Source organism: Adelges cooleyi, unplaced genomic scaffold (genome assembly GCF_023614345.1).
Source record: "Adelges cooleyi isolate 19-005CV unplaced genomic scaffold, UGA_ACOO_1.1 ACOO_flye_CR_arks_rails_tigmint_CR_PRNA_519, whole genome shotgun sequence".
In the NCBI taxonomy this organism is placed as follows: Eukaryota; Metazoa; Arthropoda; class Insecta; order Hemiptera; family Adelgidae; genus Adelges; species Adelges cooleyi.
In genome coordinates, this window is record NW_026096208.1 from 708,689 (window position 1) to 734,149 (window position 25,461).

Genomic DNA, 25,461 nt, shown 5'->3' on the forward strand with positions numbered 1-25,461 from the left:
GTTCGCCCGAAGGCTGACTTCTACGTGGAACTAATAGGGTCTTTTACATATTATTATTATTATTGGTGACTGTCATTATTAATGCTTAATAAATGTGGTTTATAACAATAAATTTAATGTTCACACATGACTAAATTGAATTATTAATAAAACCTAGTGTGAAATTGAGTGGTTCACGATAAGTGGACCACTCTGTATTAGTCTTTTAGCTTCCAAGTACCATATTACATATTCACGATACACTGTTTTTCCTTTAAGGGAAAAAATAACCCTTCTTAGAAGTGCAAATGGTAAATTGTCTTAAAGGCATATATAGAATGATCGATAAAGGGGAAAACTCATACATATAAATAATTATTATAGATTTAAATAAGTGTCGTAAATATAGGGGGTGATCAGAGTGATATATCACCCCCCAAGTGTCCTAATTTTTCGTATAACAACATTATAATATATTAGGTAAATAGAAAACTCATCTAGTATTCAAAGTTCTAATGACCAACACTAAAATAATAATTTCATTATAATATTAGATAGAGTATTATTATATGTTTATAACAAAATTATAGCAACTTAATTTGGTATCTTCCCCTAACGAACACGATATATGAATATATATATTTTTAGATCGCTTAAGAAAAAAACATAATTCACCTCTTTTAGCCCCCGTTTTGTTTAATTTCTGAAAAACAAAATGTCCATAGGGTTGCACGAGAAAACAATACAATAAAAAGCTAGAATATAAATTAATTTAGCAGGTACCTTGCCTATACATTTGCTACTGCACGATCAGTGTACATACGTTTTACTGCCGTTCGCACTTCAAAAAACGACGGAGTAATACAATTATATTAAGAGTGTTATTTAAATTATTGTAACGGTTTTTTTTGTAGTATTTTAAAGGTATATTTTTGGAGGCACCTGCTCTCGGATGACCTTCTACAAGGAACTAATAGGGTTTTTTACATATTATAATTATAAGTTACTTTCATTTGTATTGCTTACTTCAATATAAAAATCGTGTATTACAACTACAACTATATTGTAAGTATTGATTTTTGTACCCACCCTATGTTTTTGTACTACACGATGGACTTGAAAGATTTACTTCCTCATCATTTCGTAAAAGCGACCATTTATTTGGCTTCTAATTTTTGGTAAATCATAAACGCATATTTTGAGTTGACTACCAACAATTATATCTTTGAAACTAATAACCTTTAATAACTTTTAATAACATGTGGTTCTTAAAATACACTTTTTAAGCAAAATGTAAAATGTTTGTGAAATTCATCTTATAATATGGCCCGACCACTGTATTCTTTGTCCTCTAATGTAACTAGTGACTGGTGCTAAGCCTATTTCTTCCTGAAGTTCCTTGTTAAACTTTCTTCTCCATTAATTTGTCCTTGTGTTACGAACTATTCCGCATATCACCCTCCATATTTTGTTTTCGAAAGTTCTAAGTCGTCTTACATTCACACTTGTCGTTTTCCATGATTCACATCCATAAGTGAGAGTAGGTCTAATTATTGTCGTGCACAATCTTAAATATGTTTTCTTAAAGAGAACTTTGGACTTGAGGAATTTGGATAGTGCAAAGGATGCTATATCTGTCTTTGCTATCCTCACACTAATCTCACGTGACCAATCATTCTTTGTTCTGAGCAGTACTCCTAAATATTGAAACGCTTCAACTTTTTCAAAAGCTTTTGAATCCAGGTCGTCTTGGTATGACTCTCCGTCGAGAATCTTTAAATTTTTAGTTTTTCCATATAAATACGTAACCCTACATTTGCTTTGGCACTTTTGTGAGTTGTGATTAATCCTAAGGCAGCCTCCAGTGATTCACTAAGAAAGTTCAGATCATCCGCGAATCCTAGCATCTGTACTTGGTGATCATTGACCGCTATCCCAGTTGCTTCTGTTTGCAATTTTCTCACTGCTTTTTCTAGCGCTGAGTTAAATTGTAGCGGAGATAGCGCGTCGCCATGTTTTAAGCCAGTGGCTACTGTGAAAGCCTCAGATAATATGCTGTTTACTCTTACCTGGTACTTTGTTCTACCATGCACACTTTGGTAAGTATCACAAGCTTATTAGGTATTCCAAATTCTTCCAAAATATTGTACAGACTCTCTCTGTGTATGCTATCATACGTTTTTTTTAAGTCCACAAATATCTGCCAAACAATTTGCCGTTAATCATATTTTTTCTCAATCATTTGTCCGATTATCTGGATTTGTTCCACCGTTGTCTTCCCTTTGCGGATACCGCATTGATATTCACTTAGGTCTTTTCTGCGTATAGTATTAACCCACTCAATACCTCCTTAAAAAAACACTTTATACGCCGTATTTAATAAGGATGTACCTCTGTAGTTACAGCAAGCTATTTTGTCACCCTTTTTGTGCAGGGTTATGAATATGGCTTCTTTCCAACCACTTGACATCTGTTCTTCATGCCAAGTCTTCCGACAGACTTAAAATAGGAAACACCGTATTTCTTTTCCACAATATTTTATCACCTCTGCTTGAATATTTCCTGATTCGGGTGCTTTACAACTCTTGAGACTGCCTATTGCTCTACCAATTTCTCACTGAGTTATTTCACCTATTAAAGGTTCAGCTTTTTGATATATTGTTTTTTCCACGGGGTTTGCTGGTATATCACTATTGAGAAATTCTATAAAATGTTCTGTCCATATTTAAGCCTTTTTCTCGGGTTCCATAAGAACAGATCCTTTTGTATTTTTTATCGCTTTTAGGCTTGGGTTCAATTGCTGATGTTTCTTGATAATACTGAAAAAAATCCATGAATTGCCTTGTAAACGGTTTCTTTCTGTTTCCTCCCATAATCCATTTAAGAAGTTCCGCTTTTCCCTTTGTAAAATATGTCTGACACTTCTCCGTTCCTTTCGTATACCCCTATTGCGTTTTGATCTTGCAGCACCAGATAATTATCACTAGACAGTTTTCGCTTTTCAACTGCTTTACTTCATTAAACCATTTATTATTATTATTTTTTATAAGACCAATATCTTTTTCTGCAATTTCCTTTGGAAGTTTACTGGCCCTAGTCCAGTCCGATACTATGTCATGTAAATTAATGTCTTTGAAGTTTGTACTCATTTTTTCCATGAACTTCTGTTGGATTTCTGGGTCTTTAAGTGCCTCTATATTGATATTGGCCTTACTTTTTTCTTTTAGATTTTTATAAACTAGTAAACTAATTCTTAAAGTTGCTATTACCAGCAAATGGTCTGTATCACAATCGGCATCCCTAAAACTTCTTACGTCCATGATGCAGAATCTGAAGCGCTTTTGTATCAGCTCATGGTAAATTTGGTTAGTCTTGCCATCTGGTGATTTTTAAGTTACCTTGTGTATTCTTTTGTGTGAGAACTTGTACTACTTATAACCATGTCCTTGCTAAATAATTTCAAGTCGTATTCTTAAAATCTACCTTCCGATTTCTGTGTCAAAAAGTAAAACCCTTTCTATGTATGCGAGGCATATTTTGCGACAGTAACATAACAATAGGTGTATTCTAAGACAGGGTTTTCAGTCCTGTGCTAACCTTGAGGACTAGACCCCATCAAACATTTTAGGCCAGCGAGGGGCTATTGCAATGTACACAATGTACATTGGGAGAAACTATTCGCTAAGCCCATAACACTCAATGTTCTCCTGAGGGTTTCGGTAAATTAAAATTTGTATAATCTTAATTCAGTAGTATGACACACTGGTGAAATATCTAGATTTCAATGGATATAAAATAATTAAATGTTTAAAAAAGATTTAAACCACAAAAAATAAAACATTTTTACGTATTATTGTGTTTTGTAAGCAGAATAAAGACTCTTATAGTGATTTGTTAAATATTAAAAAAAATTGTATATAAATGCTGTACAAATTGCAAAATATTAAAATGATTACAATCTTTTTTGGCCTCCATTTCGTTGACTTTAATAAAACATATATTCCATTTCAATCCGACAACAGGATAACACAAAAAAAAAAACACAACCATAAGCTAGAATGTTTGTTGATCGATGCAATTTATTCAAGCGTCGCTCAAAAAACGTGCAACAGTGTGTACTCAATTAGTGGTTTAAAGACTATGTTGTCAAGTATGCAAAAAAATAGTGCGCTATTTAAATAAAATAATAAATTTCAGTCAGCTTTCAATACCTATGGACGGTGTAGTGTTTTTTATAGTATTCATATTTCAAATTAACACGTATAACACGATGATGTTTGTTTATTTGATTGCTTTCATCGTTTTAGGGTCAACTCCAGGTAAGTAATCTACTTCATATATGTCTACATAAATAATTATCTTTTTATAAACGAAGTATAGAATCTTTAAGCGATAAGCTCTGAACACAATTATGAAAATAATCGTATTTTACGGTATTTGCTATTCGCTCATATAAGCTGGCCCAATACGTTTTTACTTATGCTTATGCAAACATTATAATGTCTAAGATAAGCTCTAAAAAAACTTTGTGGAAGATAATTTGATATTTTTCAACAAGTATATCGTTATGATTTTAGGCTCCATTCTTAAGTTTTTATTAAGCGCAAAAATTGTTTAATTTATTACAATTATAAGACAATACTGCACTCGAGCAATAAAAGCATCATTATTTTTTTATTCAAAATACTAAAAAACTAAACACAATTTTTATAAACATATGTTAAATCAAATAGCTGGATGCTAGTTCATGTCGTAAATAAACTATACGAACTCGTTTGTAAAATCAGTTTTATTGTTTTAGTATTTACTGTTCCTACCGATTATGCATCGTGTTCGTCCAAACCGGCCGGTTATGAGCAAATCGATCACACTCACTTCTTGGTCAACGACATTAGCGGTCTCTATCTAAATAAAAAGTATGTGTTATATGACGACATTTTGTAATATACATCATGTAAGATTCGTAAAGATAAAAACGACCGGTAGTTTTTAATTATTAAGAACATTACATTTTTTTTGTTATTGACAACTGTACGTGTGTGTGCCGAGAGTTATAACAATATATCATAACGCTGTCTTGCCTACTATAACAAGACTTCAAAAAAAAAAATTGTATGCACTAGTAAATTAAAATGTTTGCCATAAACTATGCGTACTAAATATACAATCCAGCTACACGGTAGTGGAGCGGAGCTTAGTTAAAAAAATAGCGATCGCTCGCCGCCGTGTAAACTTTACACGAAGCACTGCAATCCCATTAAACGAGTGTAATTTTTACCATACATTTCGGAATAATTTTGTGGGCAAACGGCTGGACAGAAATGAACATATGAAACTTTAGTAGTTTGGAAAAGTTGTGTAGATTGAATCGAGTAAATTAACATATTTATTGGTTGAATGCTTTCTTAGTTACAAGCAAAACAGTACTACATTTCTGAGGTTTCGAGATACTTGTTTAAGTCAAAAAATTATTATGACGGCCGCACGGTGCCAGGCGTTGTGTATGACGGTGAGGGTTCGGATCGGGGGAGTCCACACCATTTTTATGTCTACAGCTACACTGTCAGACGATTGTTGTGTATTGTGCTATACCTTGTGATGTATTGTCTCAGTGTTTAATCTGCTAATGATAATACTAAGTTAATACTATATTTTTATATAATAATATAAAAAAAAGTAATGATATCCCATCAAAAACACTTCGCTAACTCCGTGTAAGTCAAAAAATAAAAAAGTGTTTCAACATAAGCTTTAAAATACGTGGTATAATATGGGAACTAAGTAAATACCATAATGTAATATAATTTTTATACATCATTGTCAACAAAAAAAATCAGTTAACATATCAAACCAGTCATGACAAAATGGAAATTTAGCTTACTTGGCTGAAAGTTGAATTTTTTTCCTGCTATAGTTATCCTACTATGTCCCTTTTTTAACATGTGCTATATTTACTACGTAAGAAGTAGGAAAACAGACTTATGACTTCTGGCCAAGTAAACTAAATTTTGATTTTTTCATGCCTGGTTTGATATGTTGACTGATTTTATTTGTTGACAATGATGTATACTAGATATATTACTCAGCTTCTGACAGGGCATGGCTGTCATGGCGCATACCTTTACGAGTTTAAACGTCTAAATAGTCTAGTATGCGTGTACTGTCAACATCCCTGGGATAATGCCGAGCTCACATTTTTCGTGTGAGGTGCCAACTCCAGTGGTCACTGGAGACAGAGTTAGATATAGATTAGGCGCCAGACAGCGTGATTTCAAATAATTTTAAAGTAAATAGATCTAACTTTGTCCTATTAAAGATTTCAGGCGCACAGTTCAGTCTACGATATGACAATCTATACAATTTATATCAAACAAAGGGTGTATTAAAAGTACAAAGATTAGATGTTTGTTCATCTAGGGGAATCATCTAGAAACCGAGTTGGCATGTAATGTTAAAAAATATTGGACGTTAGACAATATAGTCTTGATAACATAAAAAGTAGGAAGAGGATAAAATAACCTTTTGATGACTTTATTCAAATTCTTTGGGTCAAGACATATTGTTATACTTTAGTATGAAAGTAAAACATAATTAGATTTTTAGTTGACGTTTATTATGAAACCCAAATTACACGAATGATATATTGTGCCGGTGTAGCACTCGCGTATGGTGGACAATCCCAACTATATATGTTTATATAAACTGCTGATACATGACACTTCTTTCCTTTTTTTTAATTTAAAATAATATCAAAAATAATATACTTAACTATAATTACATTTTTAATATTATATAGATAGATTATATAATATATAGTCAAATAACCTAACATTAGTTGAGCGGGAGATTCACTTGTTGTTGAATGAGGTGTATTCCAATACATCAGCAAAAACTTATTTAAATAACTTAATGAAGTAGAACATTTTTAAAGTGAAAATGTCAAAAAATTATTTTACGATTTTAACACCTGACTCAGCAAACCCGTTTTAGCAGGGTGAAAAGGTACTCATGTTAAGGCCTAACAAGTTTTTTACATTATGACTGAAATTCAACACCGCAAAAACTTTTTGCGCCATCGCTCTTTCTCGGGATTCCGAAACGTGCAATTAACTCAGACATTTTTATAATGACTGTTTCTGCTGTCATCGCATTCACTGGAAATACTTCTAGCCATTTAGTTAATGAATCAATAATAATTAAAAATGTTTTGTTTTGATATGAGCCAAAAATAACTATATGTATCTTAATCCACTGACTTTGGGGCCATTTCCAAGGTGTTATGACTGCCTTGGGTGGATTTGGTTTAGCATTTTAAGGTATTTTTTTTACAATGATGTGTATTTAATTTTAATTTTTTTTTTTTTTTGTGACTGGTCCCACGATATCTCGTAAGCCGCTGGACCGGATTCTTCGTGTAGCAACTTTATAGAACAGAAATCATACCTGGAAGGTACTAGTTAGGTCAAAAATGAAAAAAGTCACCTTTTCCTCATCAAAATCGAGAAAAACACCTAAAAAATTTACAAATTTTTCAACTTAAAATTAGGATGCACTATAACTTTTTTAAAAATAGTTTAAAACGTTCCAAATTTATATGAATCGTTCTTCAAACATAGTACTATCGATAAACATTAACAAACCGAAAAAATGTCACAAACCCGGTCCCTTAGAAGGGATAGAATTTTTTACTTTATTTAACTTTTTCAACCAAAGTTTTAGACATTTGGATCTGAAAATTAGACCGAAGGTAGGTATAAAATGGAACTATAACATATACAATTTTTTCAAAAATCGGTAGGCAAATTTTTTTTTATTAAGGAAAATATACCACCAAAAATAGGGTAAATTTACACTTTGGCCGTAGTCAGTTTCTAGGTTGCTATGTGTGAGTAAATCAACAGTCAACAGTTAATGAAAATAATTGTATTATATTGTTAATTACGATGTATCGTAATTACCGTCCCCACTATGCCCTTACCCCACTGTACTGGGTTTTTTATTTCTATAATTAATAGGAACTTAAAACTAACTATAACCTAAAATCAATATGTACTAAAGATGACGATATTTTTTTTTAAATTGCTCTTTATTATTCTTAAAGATATGATAGTATACATTAATCGTTATGAATTTTTAGTATTCATAAGTATAATAATATATTTTAATATTTGTTTTAGGTTTTCTGACGTTGTTTTAGTTGTAGATAATGAAGAATTGCACGCCCATCGTGTTGTGTTAGCCTCACGCAGTAATTATTTCAGGTAAATAAATCTTATCATTTAGTATATTATAATCTTAGTAATAATGATACATTATAAAAATAGTTTTGCTATTTTTTTTACGGTACTAACAATTTCCAAATCTATCCTAAATGTTTTGAAAAAAAAACGGCGGAATTGGGTCCATTAAGATTATTGATGTTTTGTAAATGTTATACAAAAAAAGGTATAATTGTTAATTTTTTGCTCAATATAAATTGATTTTATGGACCGTTTATTGTTAACCAATAGGTATAGTGAGTGTTTAAACTAATCGTATTACTTATTTTATGCTGATTTATATTATCTAACCAACTCAAATTAAACAAGAGTAAATTTAAAATGAGTGAAAACACACTTGTTGTATCCCATACATTTTGCCTTACTGGATGAAGCGAGCATAATGCATTTTTGGGCTAATATTGTGTATATTCGGTGTATCACTGACTTTCGTTCGGGCTAGTTGCGTTATCGCTATTTTTATAGAATGAATGGTTTTAAGTGTAATTGTGTGGTGGTTGACAATGATCTTGTTAAGTGTTCTAAATGCTCTAAGCCTTACCATATTACTTGTTCGTAGCTAAGCCAGTGAGAGCAGCTGGCGGTGCTTTTAAAAAGCGTATGGTTTCGTGGATGTGTAATATTTGCGAGGATACTAAATTAGGAACTGGTAAATCTCCACTATCTCAATTAACTTCCGTCAAATCTACATCTTTAGATTCCAACTACATTTCTAAAATTAATAACATACTTGCAGCAGTAAATGAAATAAAAAATCGGTAACAAAGCATGAATCCTTTTTCTCTGAACTTGATAATAAACTTGACGAAGTCTCTAGTCAACTGCGTGACTTGGGTTGCCATACTACTACACTCGAAAATAGAGTTAACCAAATAGAAATTTGGTTGTCTAATACTGAAGCCTCAAACTCTCCCTCAGATGAAACTATAATATCTGAAGTGTTTGATAGACAGTCAAGGACACGTAATTTAATCATTTTTAATGCTCCTGAATCTGGTGAAAATACCGCAGAGAATGATTCATTTTAATTAAATATGTTTTTGATTGTATACATCCTAACTTGTCTACGACAGCAGTCTCTAGATTAGGCCGTAAATTAAACAAACCTCGTCCATTTAAAGTTACTTTAGTGGAACCGTCTGATGTTTTTGTTGTACTTATAAATAAAAACAAATTGCGTACTTCTAAAGCCTACGGGTCCATTCGTATATCTCCGGATCGCACCTTAATGCAACGTAATCAACTTCGTGACGTCATAGCAATAATTGATGAACGTAAAAAGTCCGGTGAATCCAATTTATTTATGAAGTTTGTTAAAGGTATACCAACCATTTCAAAAAACTAATTAATGGGCCAGTTCACAATAACTTAAATTTTTATATCCAAAATGTTCGCGGACTCAATATAAAATTAAATCTTTTAATGCGTAATATATGTTTATCTGACTACGACTTTATCTATTTATGTGAAACTTGGTTATCTCCAAATGTCACTACATCTGAGTTAAACCTCAATAACTATGTAACTTATGATAAGTTACTTATCGCTGCGACCGAAACCAAACCACGAGTAATTGCTCCAGAGGTGGTGGTGTCCTACTATCAGTTAAAAATAAATATCATTCTTGTGTATTACCTGTACCGTGTAGTACAGCTGAACATATTTTCGTCATTGTTAAAATTAATTTTAATTATATTATAATAGGTAATGTTTATTTTCCACCACGTACGGAAATTGAAATTTAAAATATTCATTTTGACATCATTAATAATTTACTATTAAAATATCCTTATGTTAAAAACATCATTTTGGTTGGTGATTACAACCTTCCTAAACTTCAATGGTTCCCTAGTTTTAAGGCACTTTTTCCTATTTTTTTAATTTAAGCAAAACTGATTCAGATTTTCTATCAAAAATATCCTTTTTAAATTTATCTCAATTTAATAATGTTGTGAATACTACTGGTTCAATTTAGAGACTTAGTTCTTTCTGATTTAAATAATAAATATGTAAATAAATATATTTATCCTCTTGTTCCATGTGATATTTTTTATCTAGGCTTACATATTTCTATTCCCATAATTGTTAATGAACCCATTGAATATAATTTATGTATATATAATTTGTTTAATTGCAACTACGTGGGTTTAACTTTCACTTTAGCATCGATTAACTGAAGTAGTTTATTTAAAGGTCATGATATAAATCAAGCTGTTACTTTATTTTATTCCATAATTTATGAAATTATTGATATATTTGTACTTAAGATAATTAAAAATCAATCGAACTACCCTTTATATTATAGTAAAAATCTAAAAGATTTAATATTTAAGAAAAAAGTTGCATATAAGTTGTATAAGGTTTGGTGTGTGATTATATTATTTTTTCTAATCTTTGTGCTAAATGTAAATTTTTATCAAAAAGATTATCAAAATTACATAACAAAAATTCAAAAAATTTAAAAGTCCGACCAAGTCAATTTTGGAAATTTATCAATGATAAACGTAAAAAAATGTTTTACCAAATAACATGTATTTAAGTAATGAAGAGCTTAACACTCCTAATGAAATTGTTTATGCTTTTGCAAACTATTTTTATAGTGTTTATGAAAACTATGACTGTGTTAATATTACTTAATCCACTACATAACCCCCCTAAAGTTCTTTCTTTCCCTATACACTCTTGTTCTATTGATTTAATTTAGGTACTCCAATCTCTTAGCTCTTTAACTTTAAACTCCTCTCCTGGTACTGACTTAATTCCTTGTATATTATTAAAAAATTGTAACTATGTTCTTTCTCCACCATAATTATACTTGTTTAATCTATCTATCTCCGCTGGTATTTTTCCTGATGCATGGAAAACTAGTTTTATTCTACCTATTCCTAAGTCATCTCTTGATGTATCAGATATCTCTAGTTACCGGCCAATATCGCTGCTATCCCCCATACCTAAAGTATTTGAATCTATAGTTGCTAATAAAGTTTCATTTGAATTAAATAATGTAACCGTAGATGATCAACATGGTTTTAGACGAAATAAGAGTACGATTACTAATCTACTTAATTTTCATACTTATGTATCTGACGTCCTTTCTAACGGTTTTAATGTTGATGTTGTATACACTGATTTTAATAAGGCATTCGATAAAATTAATCATAAAATCTTATTTATAAAACTAAAACAGATTGGTATTTGTGGCTCTATTTTATCTTGGCTTATGTCCTTCATTCAAATAGTAGCTTATAAAGAGTATTGGTCTAATCCAATACATGTTACATCGGGAGCTCCTCAAGAATCCCACTTAGCACCAATTTTATTTCTTATTTTCATTAATGACATTACTTTTCAAAATTGCACTAAATTAATGTTTGCTGATGATATCAAAACTTACTTCAGTCTGAACTCGATAATTTTTTACAAATGGTGTACTATTAATAATTTTTCTCTTAATATGAATAAATGCCAGTTAATGACTTTTTCCGGGGCTCGAGTGGTTCCAAATTTTATTTATTATATCAATGATGAAATACTACATCGGACTTTGGGACCTCTTAAGGACCTTGGTATTCTTTTTGACCCGAAACTTAAATTTGATTGTCACATTAATAACAATATTAACAAGTCAAATAAAATATTAAGCTTTATTAATCGAAATTGTGCCGACTTTACTGATAAACATACCTTAAAATCCTTATACTGCCCTTTGATACGTTCTATTTGTGAATATTGATCAGTAATATGGTCTCCTTACCAATTAGGTCCTAAATGCAAATTAAAAAAAGTTCAACGAAAATTCTTGCGCTTTCTTTCATTTAAATGTTCAATACCCAGGGAACCTCATTCTTCTTACTCTTCAATTTTGTCACTTCTCTACCTCGAAACAATAGAACAACGTCGTTTTCATTTAGATTTATATTTTTCATATAAGCTTTTTGTCGGCATTATTGATTGTCCTGCATTTTTAAGTTGTTTTTCTTTCCACGTTCCTACACGAAGTACTCGGTCTAAAAATATATTTTATCTAAACATAAAAGTAAATAATTTTGCAAGTAATACCCCAAGCAAAAAAATTATGAAAACCATAAATGAATTAAAAATTGATACGTTCATCTCATCCAACTTTCACTCGTTTAAAACTTATTGTAATTTAATACTTAACAATTCTAGTTAATAATTCTCACTATATTGTATCACACTATCACATTGTATTCTTATTGTAACATACTATTTGTTTACGAACCACGAAATATTGTATTTTAGTATTTTTATGTAATTGTTTAAACTTAAATAAATAAATATTTTTTAGCGCATTACTGTATGGAGATCATCAAGAATCCCGTCTAAAGGATGTGCCAGTAAAAGAAGGATCAGTAGCCTCAGTTAAAGTACTTCTCCAGTATATTTATTCTGGTCGATTGAATTTAGGTAATCTAGAGGTAAGGTATAGTCGACTTAGATGACCGGTATATAAAGGTCAAAAAAATGAAATATATAATTCAGCGAATGAATATTATATACACATTCAATGTAAATTTTTTTTGTTTAGAGTAATGTTATTTTGGAATTATTAATTCTATCGAATATATATGGTTTTACAAACTTACAATTTTCACTGATCGAGTATTTGCGGAGGAACTTCAATGTACACAATATAAGTTCGTTGTTTGCTGTGGCACTTTACTATCAAATCAAAGAACTCGAAATCGATGCGCTCAACTATATCGTCATCTACGCATTGGACGTATTGCAATCTGAAGATTCTGTCGCTTTGACGCCTGTAATGATATTTTATATCATTATATAAATATTGCTTGTGTTAAGAAACTAGTTGTGACAGAAACATTTATTTTTAGGAAGCAGTAATTCTTGTTCTTAACCGTGACACAGCGTATGATAACCAATTGAATATATTCCGTGCGGTTTGTCACTGGATCAATAAGAACCAAGACGAACTGGATAATGATGACAAAACCAAAATTTTATCTGCCATTAGATATGAGCTTATGGATGATAAAGAACTGTCTGAAGTTAGGCAATCAGAGTTAGTTCGTTCGGATACAATTATTTTGGATGTCATAAATTCAAGAAAAGAGTCCTTCATACGTGCACTCGATAATTATCAAGGGCAATTAGGTATGCTCAATGTTTATAATATATGTTAAGTAAATTATGTAGTATCAACTACTTTATTCTGTAGAACCCAATGTGAATTTTGCGCAAGGTACTCTGAAAAAAACTTCCCAAATTGACGGCGGTACCATGATCATGTTAGATCATCCATCGAATATCAACTATATCGAAATTAAGTTAAGCAAGAAAGCTGAGTATGTTTTTACTTCTTTTATTTGCTTCACGCGCTATTAAGGCGCTTTGCATCTTCTACCAGAGCCCTATAACCTTCTCGATACTCTGGATCTTCAATATTCGCTTCATTTCTTAATCTCTATAAGTCATCTTTAACTCGGTCCATCCACCGTTGTCTTGGTCTTCCCACAGGTCGTTTTTTATTTGGCTTGTTATTGAGTACTTGTCTAATCAATCCAACCTTCGCTAGCCATACATAACCAGCCCAATCTAACTTTTTCGACCTCAAAAAATCTTGTAAATTAGGTGCATTATACAGTCTGTTTAAGTCAGCGTTTTTCTCCTCTCGTATACACCAATATTAAGGTTTAATATAAATCCATTAGTTTTCCTAAGTATTTTCCTTTCGAAGGTCTATAGTTTATTCTCGTCACCTAGCGTCGTGGACCACGTTTCACACCCGTACATAACTATGGGGTGTAAGTAGGCAATGTATAGTTTTTTCTTTGTGTCTCTTGAAAGATAACGCGTCCCCTTGTTTCAATCCACGTCTGACCTCAAACTCCTTTGATGTTTCTCCAAGAAAACGCACTTTACACAATGCGCTTGAATAGCAACACTTTATTCCGAAAAGACTAAGTGCTGACCATAGCCAGTATCCAATAATGCTGTCATAAGCTTGTTGGAAATTGATGAATATCATGTGTAGATCTTTGTCATATTCGTAGAACTTTTCCATAGTTTACCGAAGGATCAATATATGGTCACATTTGGACTTGCTTTGCATGAAACCACATTAATATTCACCTATTATTTCTGTTGAATACTTTACGAGTCTATGTAAAATGGCTGTTGACAAGACCTTGTAAGCAGTGTCCAATAGGGATATGCCCCTGCTTTCTTGGGGTCCCCTTTTTTTGTAAATCGGACAAATAACAGCGGTGTTCCAATCCTTCTCTAGTTTTTCTTGCTTCCATATAATTGAGATGGTTTTATGTACGTTTTTTAAGAGGTCCCGTCCTGCAAGTTTAAGTAACTCCGAGTCTATGTTGTCCTATCCTGATGCTTTGTTGTTCTTAAATGAGTCCACTATTGATTTAACCTCTTCCAAACTAGGTTTTGGCACTTTTGGTTTCACTGTAGTATATATTTGTTCCTCAGCCGGTCTCCAAGTTCCATCTATATTGTTCATTTCGTCGTCTGTTTGATTGTCTAATAGATTCTCAAAAAATTATTGAAACTTATCCATAATCATTTTGGGATCCAATACGAGGTTACTTTTTTTACTTTAATATTTCTCATTATTGATTTAATATCATTTTATTTTAATAACAATTTGGGGAAAAATATATATTTTTATCACTAATTATATTGTACAATAATAATAGTTTTGGTTAGTCCACAAAATAATTTAATTTAAACATGAATAAAATGTCAAATTATTATCTACTACATTGTTTTTTCACCGAATAATCAGTTTGGTACGCCTTTAAATCATTATTCCAATTATTTTCGCACAATAGTTTAAAAATAATTGCTTTATTTATAAAAATAAACGCAACCTTTCATTTTATCGACTTTTTTAATTCTTTAGGACTTACTCCTATTACATTGAAGTATCAACAGATAAGAACGTTTGGTTGCGCGTAATAGATCATTCAAATTATCATTGTCTGTCAATTCAACGTTTGTGGATTAACCGAATACTTGTCCGATACATACGAATTGTTGGCATCAATAATGATAGTATTAATACTTTTGATTTTTTGAAAGTTATGTACAATACAGAACAAATGCACTTGGTAGAAATTAACAACGGATTCATAGGTACGAACAACACGCACTTATTCCTATAATAATTTAAGAAAACGTATTTGTCTAACTGACTTGTTTTATTCTGTTAGCTCCTAGGCACAATGTTGCTTCATCTTCTATGAGTGCAACTGTAATCGAAGGAAAATCGATATTGTCAAATCACGTCATTTTGGATGACAACTTAAAATACTACGAAAAGTTTCGATATTTTTCATATCATTACCTGAAAAGGGAGTGTATAAAGGTCCAACTTGCCCAACCGTATATGCTTAGTTCAATGAGGTAATAACTTACATGACATTCAACTTAATTACTATGGTTTCTATAATTTAATATTTATATTAATTGTGCCTGAAATACAACTTTTCGATATTTAAAAAATTATATTATCCTAATTCTGGTAATAAGACTAAGTTTATATTGCTATTGTCATTATTTATAGAATGCTGCTTTTAAGCTTCCGTGGGTTAGCCTACGGTTACACTGTTGAAGTTTCGGTCAATAACGAAGAATGGGACATGGTTGCAGATAAATCTAATGAGTCGGCTCGATCGTGGCAGTTGTTGAAATTTGAACCCATGCTGGTTGTGTATATACGAATTACTGGTATTCACTCATCAAATAAAAATGACAAAGTAATATAATTATTAATCTAATAGTGTAATTTAAATTGTTAACAACTTTTTTTTCGTAGTATTTTAGATGTGTACATTTAGAGGCACCTGCTCCGATCAGATTTCTCAAACCAAAACAGCGATGGTCGATATCACGGTTATTTGATAATTTCTTACCGTTCGTATAAAGGCTGACATCTACGTGGAACCAATAGGGTCTTTTGCATATTATTATTTTAGAGGACTGTCATTATTAATGCTTAATAAATATATTTTTAAACGTTAATTTTAATGTTCACACATGACTATAGATTATAATATATTATTTTTAAAACATAACAAAATAGAATCACGTTTGTCTGTAATTATACGTTTTATTTATCCCAACCAACTCAAGACGTTATTAATTGGCTGATGGAAATCCTAATAATTATGGAATTCCCTAATCAATTACCTCTTTCCAGTAGTGACAACATTTGAAAATAAAGTTGGTTACGCGTTCTGTTAGCAGATTTTTTGTTTGGTTTTCGGGTGAATATTATACCCCGCATTAAGGTCTGAGCTGAATGTTATAAATGGGAACATGTTACAATATATGGTGTAAAAAAGGGTTTGTCATTAAAAAATTGAATTCATTTTATTATAGACTGTCAATTCTACTATAAATATGCAATTATAATAAACTTTCAGGACAACGCTTTCTTAACAGATAGCGTTTTCGCTTCTGTTTGGAAAAATGGTCCATAACACCTGTCCATAAATCTGGTGACTCATCTTATGTTAAAAATTATAAGCCAATATCAACCATCCTTCATATTGCTAAACTCTCTTGAGTCTCTAGCTTATTCAAACATAAAAAGAAGCTTGAATCATATAATTGTTGATGAACACTATGGTTTTAGACAAGGAAATTCAACTATTACTAGCAGTGTTGTATTTGCATCTTACCTGACTGATGTTATAAAACACAGTAGCCAGGTCGATGTGATTATAACTGATTTTAAAAAAGCCTTTGATACGGTTCATCATGGTCTCCTAATAAGAGAACTCTAAGCACTAGGCGTGGTTGACCAGCTGCTTTCTTGGCTAACCTTTTACCAAACGGGCAGAAAATAATACGTCTAGTTAAACAATTCCGTATCTACCATGACTAATGTATCACCAGGTGTCTCGCAGGGTGGTCATCTCAGCCTTCTACTTTTCATTTTAATTGTCCATTCTATAAACAAAGTGATAAGTAAGGTTAAATTCTTACTTTTTGTCAATGATATAAAAATTTATTTAAAAATGTACGACTAGGAAAGCTGTCTCACGCTTTAATCTGAGCTTAACATGTTTTATTTTTGGGTCGAACACTTTGGACTTAGGCTTAATATACACAAATGCCATATTATGACTTTCACCAGGCAACGTAATCCCATCTCCTACTCTTATTTTCTTAATGATATTGCTCTCCAGCGAGTTTTCTTGTTTAGAGGGATCTTGGTATATATTATACACCGTCTTTGAACATTGACTATCATATCAATACTACCGTCAGTAAAGCACCTAAAGTGATGAGTTTTATAAAACGCAATAAATCGATGTTTAAGTCTGCAAACCGCCTTCGTATTCTTTATTTTACCTTAGTTCGGTCTATTCTAGAATATAGTGGAATTATTTGGCATCTATACCTAGCAAAATATGTGATTAGATTAGAACATGTTCAAAATAGATTTCTCTCCTATGTCGCTTATTTACTAAAAATAGCACACCCACTTCAACACTATTCACTCATTCGTTTAAACTTAAACATACCCTTACTCTCAACCCGTCGTACAGAGGCTGACTTTAAATTCATCTCATCTGTTCTCAATGGTTCCTTGAATGTTCCTGATATTTTATTTGATATAAGAAAATGTGTTCCTTCTTATAGAACTAGAAACCATACTCTAATTTACAGTCCTCCACATTCAACCTCTTACGGTTATAACCATCCTTTACACCGAATGCTACGTTTCCTTAATAATGCTTCATCCATATTTTCTGCCCTTATGATTAATGTTTAGTTTATGATACTTGTTTACACTAATCATTATAGATCATTATTTAATTTAGTGTCGTATTTACAGTAGGTGATTAGGGTGATATTTCACTCCCTCAGAGTACTAATTTTTTTTTAGAAAAACCTAATGATCTATCAGTTAAATAGAAAACTATTCTAGTGTTCAGGGAAGTTTTGATGAGATATCAACAGAAAAAAAAAATCATTTTAATATTATGTAAAGTATTATAATATGTTTAAAACAAAAGTATAGTAACTTAATTTCATATCTTCCCCCAACGAACAAGTTTTATAAATATATATTTTGCTTTAAGAAAAAAAATACAGTTCGCCTTTTTTGGCATTCGTTTTGTTAACTTTCTATAAACCAAAAATACATATGAAAAATAATTCATAACCAAAACCTAGAAAATGTATTGATTTAGTAGGTACCTTCGCTAAAAATATGCTACAGCAGAACGAATTTCATTCCCGCGTTGTACAAAAAACGTATAACAGTTGTGTACTCATTTATTGGTTTAAAGACTATGCAACACAATAATGAGGTATTTATATAAAACAATATATTTCAATCAGTGTACAATACCTATGGACGGTGTAGCGTTTTTCTAAGTGTTTTTTTATAGTGTTCATATTTCAAATTAACACGTATAACACGATGATGTTTGTTTATTTTATTGCTTTCATCGTTTTAGGGTCAACTCCAGGTATGTAATATACTTCATACATGTCTACATAAACAACTATCTTTTTATAAATGAAGTATATAATCTTGAGCGGTAAGCCTTGAACACAATTGTGTAAATTATCGTATTCTACGGTATTTTTTACTCGCTCATAAAAGCTAGCCCAATAAGTTTTTACTTATGCTTTTGCAAACTTTCTTACTGACTGGTTATAACGTCTAAGATAAGCTCTAAAAAAATCTTGCGGAAGCTAATCAGATATTTTTCAAGTTTATCGGAAAGTTTTCATGCTCCGGCCTTCATTTTATATTGAGCGCTAAAATTGTTTAATTTATTACAATTATAAGACAATATTATTTAAAAAACTAAATATTTAAACACCAATGTTACATTAAATCGAAGTTTAATACATAAAAAAAATAAATTACATAAAAAATTTAAACGCACAGGCTCTCAAGTAATTTATAATGAATTCTCGGGAACTAGAGCTAAGTGTAAATTTTTATCTAAGCAATGCTATTCTAATTATTTAAATGCTGTTCAAAAAAGTCTTATCAATGATCCCAAGTACTTTTGGAAGTTTGTCAAAGATAAAAAGAAAAACGGCTCATTACCAAATTGTATGAAACTAAATGGCAAATGGTCTGAAGATATAAATGATATAACTAAATGTTTAGTGATTTTTTCTCTTCTAATTATGTCGCTTCGGATAATCCAACTTTATTTAACTCCTATGAAGATTTTCATCTCAACACTTTGTCCTATTATTCTTTAACCATTGCTGAGCTATTTGATGCGTTAACAAAGCTTAACTTAATCACTAAATATGGACCAGATCTCGTTCCTGATATAGTTTATAATGCATGTTGATATTCACTTTCTCGTCCAATACACTTCCTCTTCAACTTATCATTGTCCTCTGGGATCTTTCCTAGTAGATGGAAGTCAAGTTATATCTCTCCTGTTTTTAAATCAGGGAATAACTCAAATATACTTAACTATCGACCAATATCTAAATTAAACGCTTTGCCTAAGCTGTTTGAGAAACTAGTAGAAAATAAATTATCTGTAGTTTTTAAAAATATATTATCTAGCTCTCAACATAGTTTTCGAACTTCCAAATCAACTGTCACTAATTTGCTTGTCTTTTATTCTGATATAATTTCTGCTGTTGCTAGAGGTAGTCGAGTTGATGCTGTGTATACTGATTTAAAAAGGCATTTGACTCCGTAGATCACTCCATCCTAGTGCATAAATTAAAAATGTATCATATGGGGGAACCCATGCTATCATGGTTTGAGTCTTATCTTACTGGTAGACAACAACAAGTTAAAATAAGAAACATTATTTCATCTAGTCATAAAGTCACTTCTGGGGTCCCACAAGGTGGGCATTTGTCACCTTTATTGTTTATAATATTTATGAATGACCTTGTTAGTATTTTCAAACATTACGATTTCTGCTGTTTGCTGATGACGTAAAAATATTCATGCATATTGAATCCATAAATGACTGCTTCAATCTTCAAGAAGATTTGCACAGATTTCACGAGTGGTGTGTTTCTAATAGTCTTATACAATTTTAGAGAGGGACCCGAAAATGGGAAATGGCAGGACACGAGAGCAGATGAGTGAAGTCAACGGCAAATTCATCGTCGTGACGAGGGCTAAATGGGGAATACGAGAGATGTGATATGGGAGTAGGTTATGACTAGATCTCAAACGACTGAAGCAGTTCTTTTCTTTCCTTGGTAGGGAGAGGTCATAAAACCATGATAGTTTGTTAGGTGATTAGGTAGTATGATTATTATAGAATTCATTAGAATCTACCGTAGTATCTATATTTTAATTGTTAAATGTTAAATTGATTAATTAAATATTTATCATTTCAAACATTTTGACTTGAGTAATATTCTTATCAAATTAATGGGATATATAAATTTAATATTTATTTTAGGTTTTCGGATGTTGTTTTAGTTGTAAATAATGAAAAATTCCACGCCCATCATGTTGTGTTAGCCTCACGCAGTGCATATTTTAGGTATTTAAATCTTATAATTAATCGAATTCATATTTCCTTATTTATAATAATACCTTAATAATCATTACGTTATACAATATCATCGAAAATCTTTGTTAAACTTTTTTCATTTATTAATTAATTTTTTTTGCTATTTTTTTACGGTATCACCAATTTTCTAATCAACCATTCTAAATGTTTTTGTAAATGTTATTCAAAAAAAAAGTATAATTATTTGTTTACTTTCTTAATATAAATCGATTTTAATATGAACAATTACTACTTATAAATTTTCATGACATTATTAATTAATTCTTGTAAAACAAGTGATAAACTGATATACTATATGTATGAATGATATAGCAGTTCATTATGATCTAATCTTATCAAACTAAACGAGGTTAAATTTGTAAAAAGTTTTATAATGAAAACTCGCTTTTTGTAGCCCACACAATATTATCTCTTACTGGTTGTGGCATTTTTAAAGCTAATATTGTGTATAAATTTTAGCGCTTTACTGTATGGAGGTCATATAGAATCCAGTCAAAAGGAGGTACCAATAAAGGAAGGATTAGCAACATTAATAAAGTACTTCTTAAATATTTTTATTCCGGTCGAATGATTTTAAGTGATCTAGAGGTAATTTGTAATGTATAAATTTAGAACATAAATATATTTTACAGAAAAGGATTTGTCGAATATTCGTATTATGTATTTTTTTTGTGTATTAGAGTGACGTCATTTCGGAATTATTAATTCTATCGAATTTATGGCGTTTTACAAACTTACAATTTTCACTGTCCGAGTATTTGCAGAATAACATCAATGTACATAATGTAAGTTCGTTGTTTTCTGTGGCGCTTTACAATCAACTAAAAGTCGCATCAATCCGACATACACGCTTTGGACTTATTGCAATCTGAAGATTCTCTTTCTTTGTCTCCCGTAATAATATTCGCATGATAAAAAACCAATATTTCTCGTGTACAATAACCAGTTATGACAGCAATTTGTTATCTTTATGAAGCATTACATCTAATTCTCAATCGTGACTCGGCGTATACTATCGTAGTGGATATATTTCGTGCGGTTTGTCAATGGATCAAAAACTACCAAAACGACCTAGATTCTGATGATAAAACTAACATTTTATATGCCGTCAGATATCAGCTTATGGATGATGAGGAACTGTCTGAAGTTAGGCGATCAGATCTGGTTAGTTCGGATACAAATATTTTGGATATAATAAAAGAGTCTCTCACAAAAATATTTCATGGTCGAGGACTAATGTAACTATTCGCGGTTGGGAAATGCGCGCAGATAAAAAACATACTACGTTCCACTTCCCTCCCATTCTAACTTTTACACACTTATAACTTCATAAATAAATATCCGAAACTGGTTATCGACCAGTCAAAATTTGTAATAAATTATTCTCTATTTTAAAAGGTGATAAAAGAAATACGTTACCACTTAAGTTTCAAAAGTTCCTTAAAAAAGTTGGGAGGAGGGTAAAAAAAAATTGTGAAAAGTTGAGATCACAGAAATTATAAATTAAACCCAGTGATATATTGACTGACTCATGATAAAAGAATCATCCTGTATGATATTTTTTGACATGATATGTATCATATATTCGTCTTCCCTCCTCCAAGTACCATAAACATATTCATGATGTATTCTTTATCTTAAGGGAATAAATAAACCCTTTTTGAATAGCAAGTGTTAAATTGTTTTAAAGGCGCCTGTAGCATTATCGATGGAGAAGAAGAAAACACATACATATAAATAACCATGATAAATTTAAACTAGTGTCGTATTTACAGGGGTTGATCAGGGTTATATACCATTAACAAAAGTCATTTTTTTTTATAAGACAATTTAATAATCTATTTGTTGAACAGGAAACACTTCTTGTATTCAAAGAAGCTTCGGATAGAATTTTTTTTTCTCGATAAATTTTTTTCTAGGAAAAAAAATCATATTTCACCTTTTTTGGCCCCCGTATTTTTGACTTTCTGAAAACAGATAGTCCCGTTTTATATACTACAATGGGGTTACATGAATTCAAAATACAATAATAAACCTTGCCTATACTTTTTGCTACTGCACGATCAAATTCACCGGGGCCTCGCAAAAAGAGCGCACACCAGTTGTGTACATATTTCTTTCTATGAAAAACACTATCACGTATGCTAAAAAAATTGTGCGCTATTTTATCAAAACAATATTTTCTCGTTAGATTTCAATACCTATGGACGGTGTATTATTTTTCTAAGCGTTTCGTATAGTATTCATAGATAATTTAACACGTATAACACGATGGTGTTCATTTATTTTATTATGCTAATCGTGTCAACTCCGGGTACGTAATATATTTCAATTGCATCTACATAAATAATTGCCTTCTTATAATCGAAGCATATAATCTTTAGCGATATATTCTAAACCCGACTATGGTAATTATCTACGGTATTTGCTATTTTCTCAATAAAAGATGGCCTAGTAAGATTTACTAATCCTTTCACAAAACCTCCTTGCTGACTAGTTATATTGTCTAAGTTAAGCGCTAAAAAGCTCTGGTGGAGGTAATTTTGATATTTTTAACAAGTTTAACGGAAGGTTAGTTTATAGTCTCTGTCCTTAATTTTATATTAATAATTATTGCTTAAAATGGTAAACGATTTCACAATTATTATTAAACCGTACTGCAAACACGCAATTAAGTTATTGTTATTTTATCATTTGAAAAACTAGAAAACAATATTTAAAAATAAATGAAAAATTGTTCAATTATTTTACAATTATAAAACTTTACTGCACTAGTGCAATATAATTATTATTATTTTTTCATTAAAAATATCAAAGTTTACCATTTAACAAATAAATGTTAAATCAAACCGCTGGACGCTAATTCTTTCAGTAAATAAACAATACAACTTCATTTGTAAAATTAATTTTATATTTTAGCATACTCTGGTCCTACCGAGAATCCATCGACTTCGACAAATCCGGCCGGTGACGAGCAAATTGATCACACTCACTTCTTGACTGACGAATGTCGTCGTTTCGATAGCAATCAGTTTTTAAATGAGGAGTATGTATTATGACATTTTATAAGATTCCATTAGATGTAAAGGACTGGTGGATTTTGATTATTAAGTACATTACATTTTATTAAGTACTGACCACTTAATGTAATATATGTAAGTGTAATATATGTATAATAATACCTGTACAATATATGTATAATAACAGTGTTATAACAGTGTTGCCTACTAAAACATGCCCTTAAATAAAAAAAAATTAACTAGTAAATAAAAATAATTTTTTGAAACAAAACATACTAATTATAAAATATAAAATTATCACATACAAAAAAAAAAAAAAAAGCAATAAATATAAAAAAGTTTTTCAGCCGAGTCTGCAACCACAAAAGAGCATTTTCATTTCTAGTTGAAGTATCGAATAAATTTAGAATATATTAAAAAGCTAGTATCTAAGGTGGCTAATAAACATATCAAGTTTCTGGCTAATACTTTAGTGTTTTCATAATATCTGGCCCAAAATAATTCATAGGAAATTAACCTGTTAATTTACATTGAATTTGTTTTTCAGCTATAATTTGATCGTTGTGAATACAACATAATATCTCTCGCCCCAATCTATTACCACTATTTCCTACCCCTATATTCCACCCCTATCGCCCACTCCTATCTCCAACCCCCTATCTCCTACCCCTATCATCCACCCCAACCCCATCCCATCTCCATTCTCACCCTCAACCCTATCTCCGTGTGGTAACGCTTTTTTGATAACACTAAGTAAATAACACTTTTTTCGGTATGTGCCAGAGTTAAGACATGAAAATGTCAAAAACTATTAGGGACAAAACAAGATAAAAATAAATAATACAGACATACAAATAATGAACAATTAACATAAATATATCTTAAATTTTACTATTTCCTACCATATTTGTTTACTGCCTTATGCTGATTTAGAACTATGGGAGAATTATTTGAATAATTAGTTTTCTTACTGCAATTTATTCTCATCTTAAATCTTCATTATATTTCAATGTAACTAATAATTTGTTTTCTATTTCTCCTATACCATTTTTAGTTTTAAGCTTTATACCATAAAACCTTCTAAACATGCACTTTTTAAAAATCATTAGAAATTTCTTTTTTAATTTTGAATCACTATCTCTAATCTACAGCTATATTTTAATAAAATTATTGTTAATATAAAACTAACTCTTCAGCAATGTTTCTTTATCAAAATTAAGCAATGGCGCAATTAATATTAACTTTAAAAATGTATAAAAACAACAAAGAGTATAATCTCCTTCCTATTGGAATCAACCAAGAAACTGAGTTGGCATCTAATGTTGGAAAATATTTGGTGATAGATAATTGAATTTTGATAACTTTTAAAATTAGTAAGAATATAATGTGAATTTTTTATGGCTTTTTGCATTTTTTTGGATCCAGACCTATTATTCTTCTTAATTACAGGGACAAATGAATTAACCTATTCCGTTGGGGCCGTTACCTTTTATAATACTATAGATTTACATATATTGTTTAGTTCTTTAATAAGTTGATTATATAAAGCAGAGAATTTTTTTCTTGGAGCGTCTATTATATATTGGACACTGTGATCAACGTGTATATGTCATTATATAGGAACGCTGCCTAGGGCTTCAACAATAT

At 30.9% G+C, this 25,461-nt stretch overlaps 1 protein-coding gene across 1 annotated transcript; it reads left to right on the plus strand.

Annotated features, from left to right (window-relative positions):
* Positions 1-15,264: 15,264 nt before the first annotated feature.
* On the plus strand, positions 15,265-16,294 carry LOC126842347 (BTB/POZ domain-containing protein 9-like). Its single transcript, XM_050579281.1, has 4 exons — positions 15,265-15,392; positions 15,470-15,662; positions 15,823-16,015; positions 16,075-16,294. The coding sequence occupies exons 1-4, from the start codon at positions 15,341-15,343 to the stop codon at positions 16,180-16,182; spliced, it is 546 nt and encodes a 181-aa protein (XP_050435238.1). The 5' UTR covers positions 15,265-15,340; the 3' UTR covers positions 16,183-16,294.
* The last annotated feature ends 9,167 nt before the right edge of the window (positions 16,295-25,461 follow it).

Excerpts from the sequence above, each read along its gene's own strand:
- LOC126842347 (XM_050579281.1), top strand. The coding sequence starts at position 15,341 with ATGTACAATACAGAACAAATGCACTTGGTAGAAATTAACAACGGATTC. Across the intron at positions 15,663-15,822 it reads TATATGCTTAGTTCAATGAG|AATGCTGCTTTTAAGCTTCC; the intron begins GTAATAACTTAC and ends CATTATTTATAG. Across the intron at positions 16,016-16,074 it reads CATCAAATAAAAATGACAAA|TATTTTAGATGTGTACATTT; the intron begins GTAATATAATTA and ends TTTTTTTCGTAG.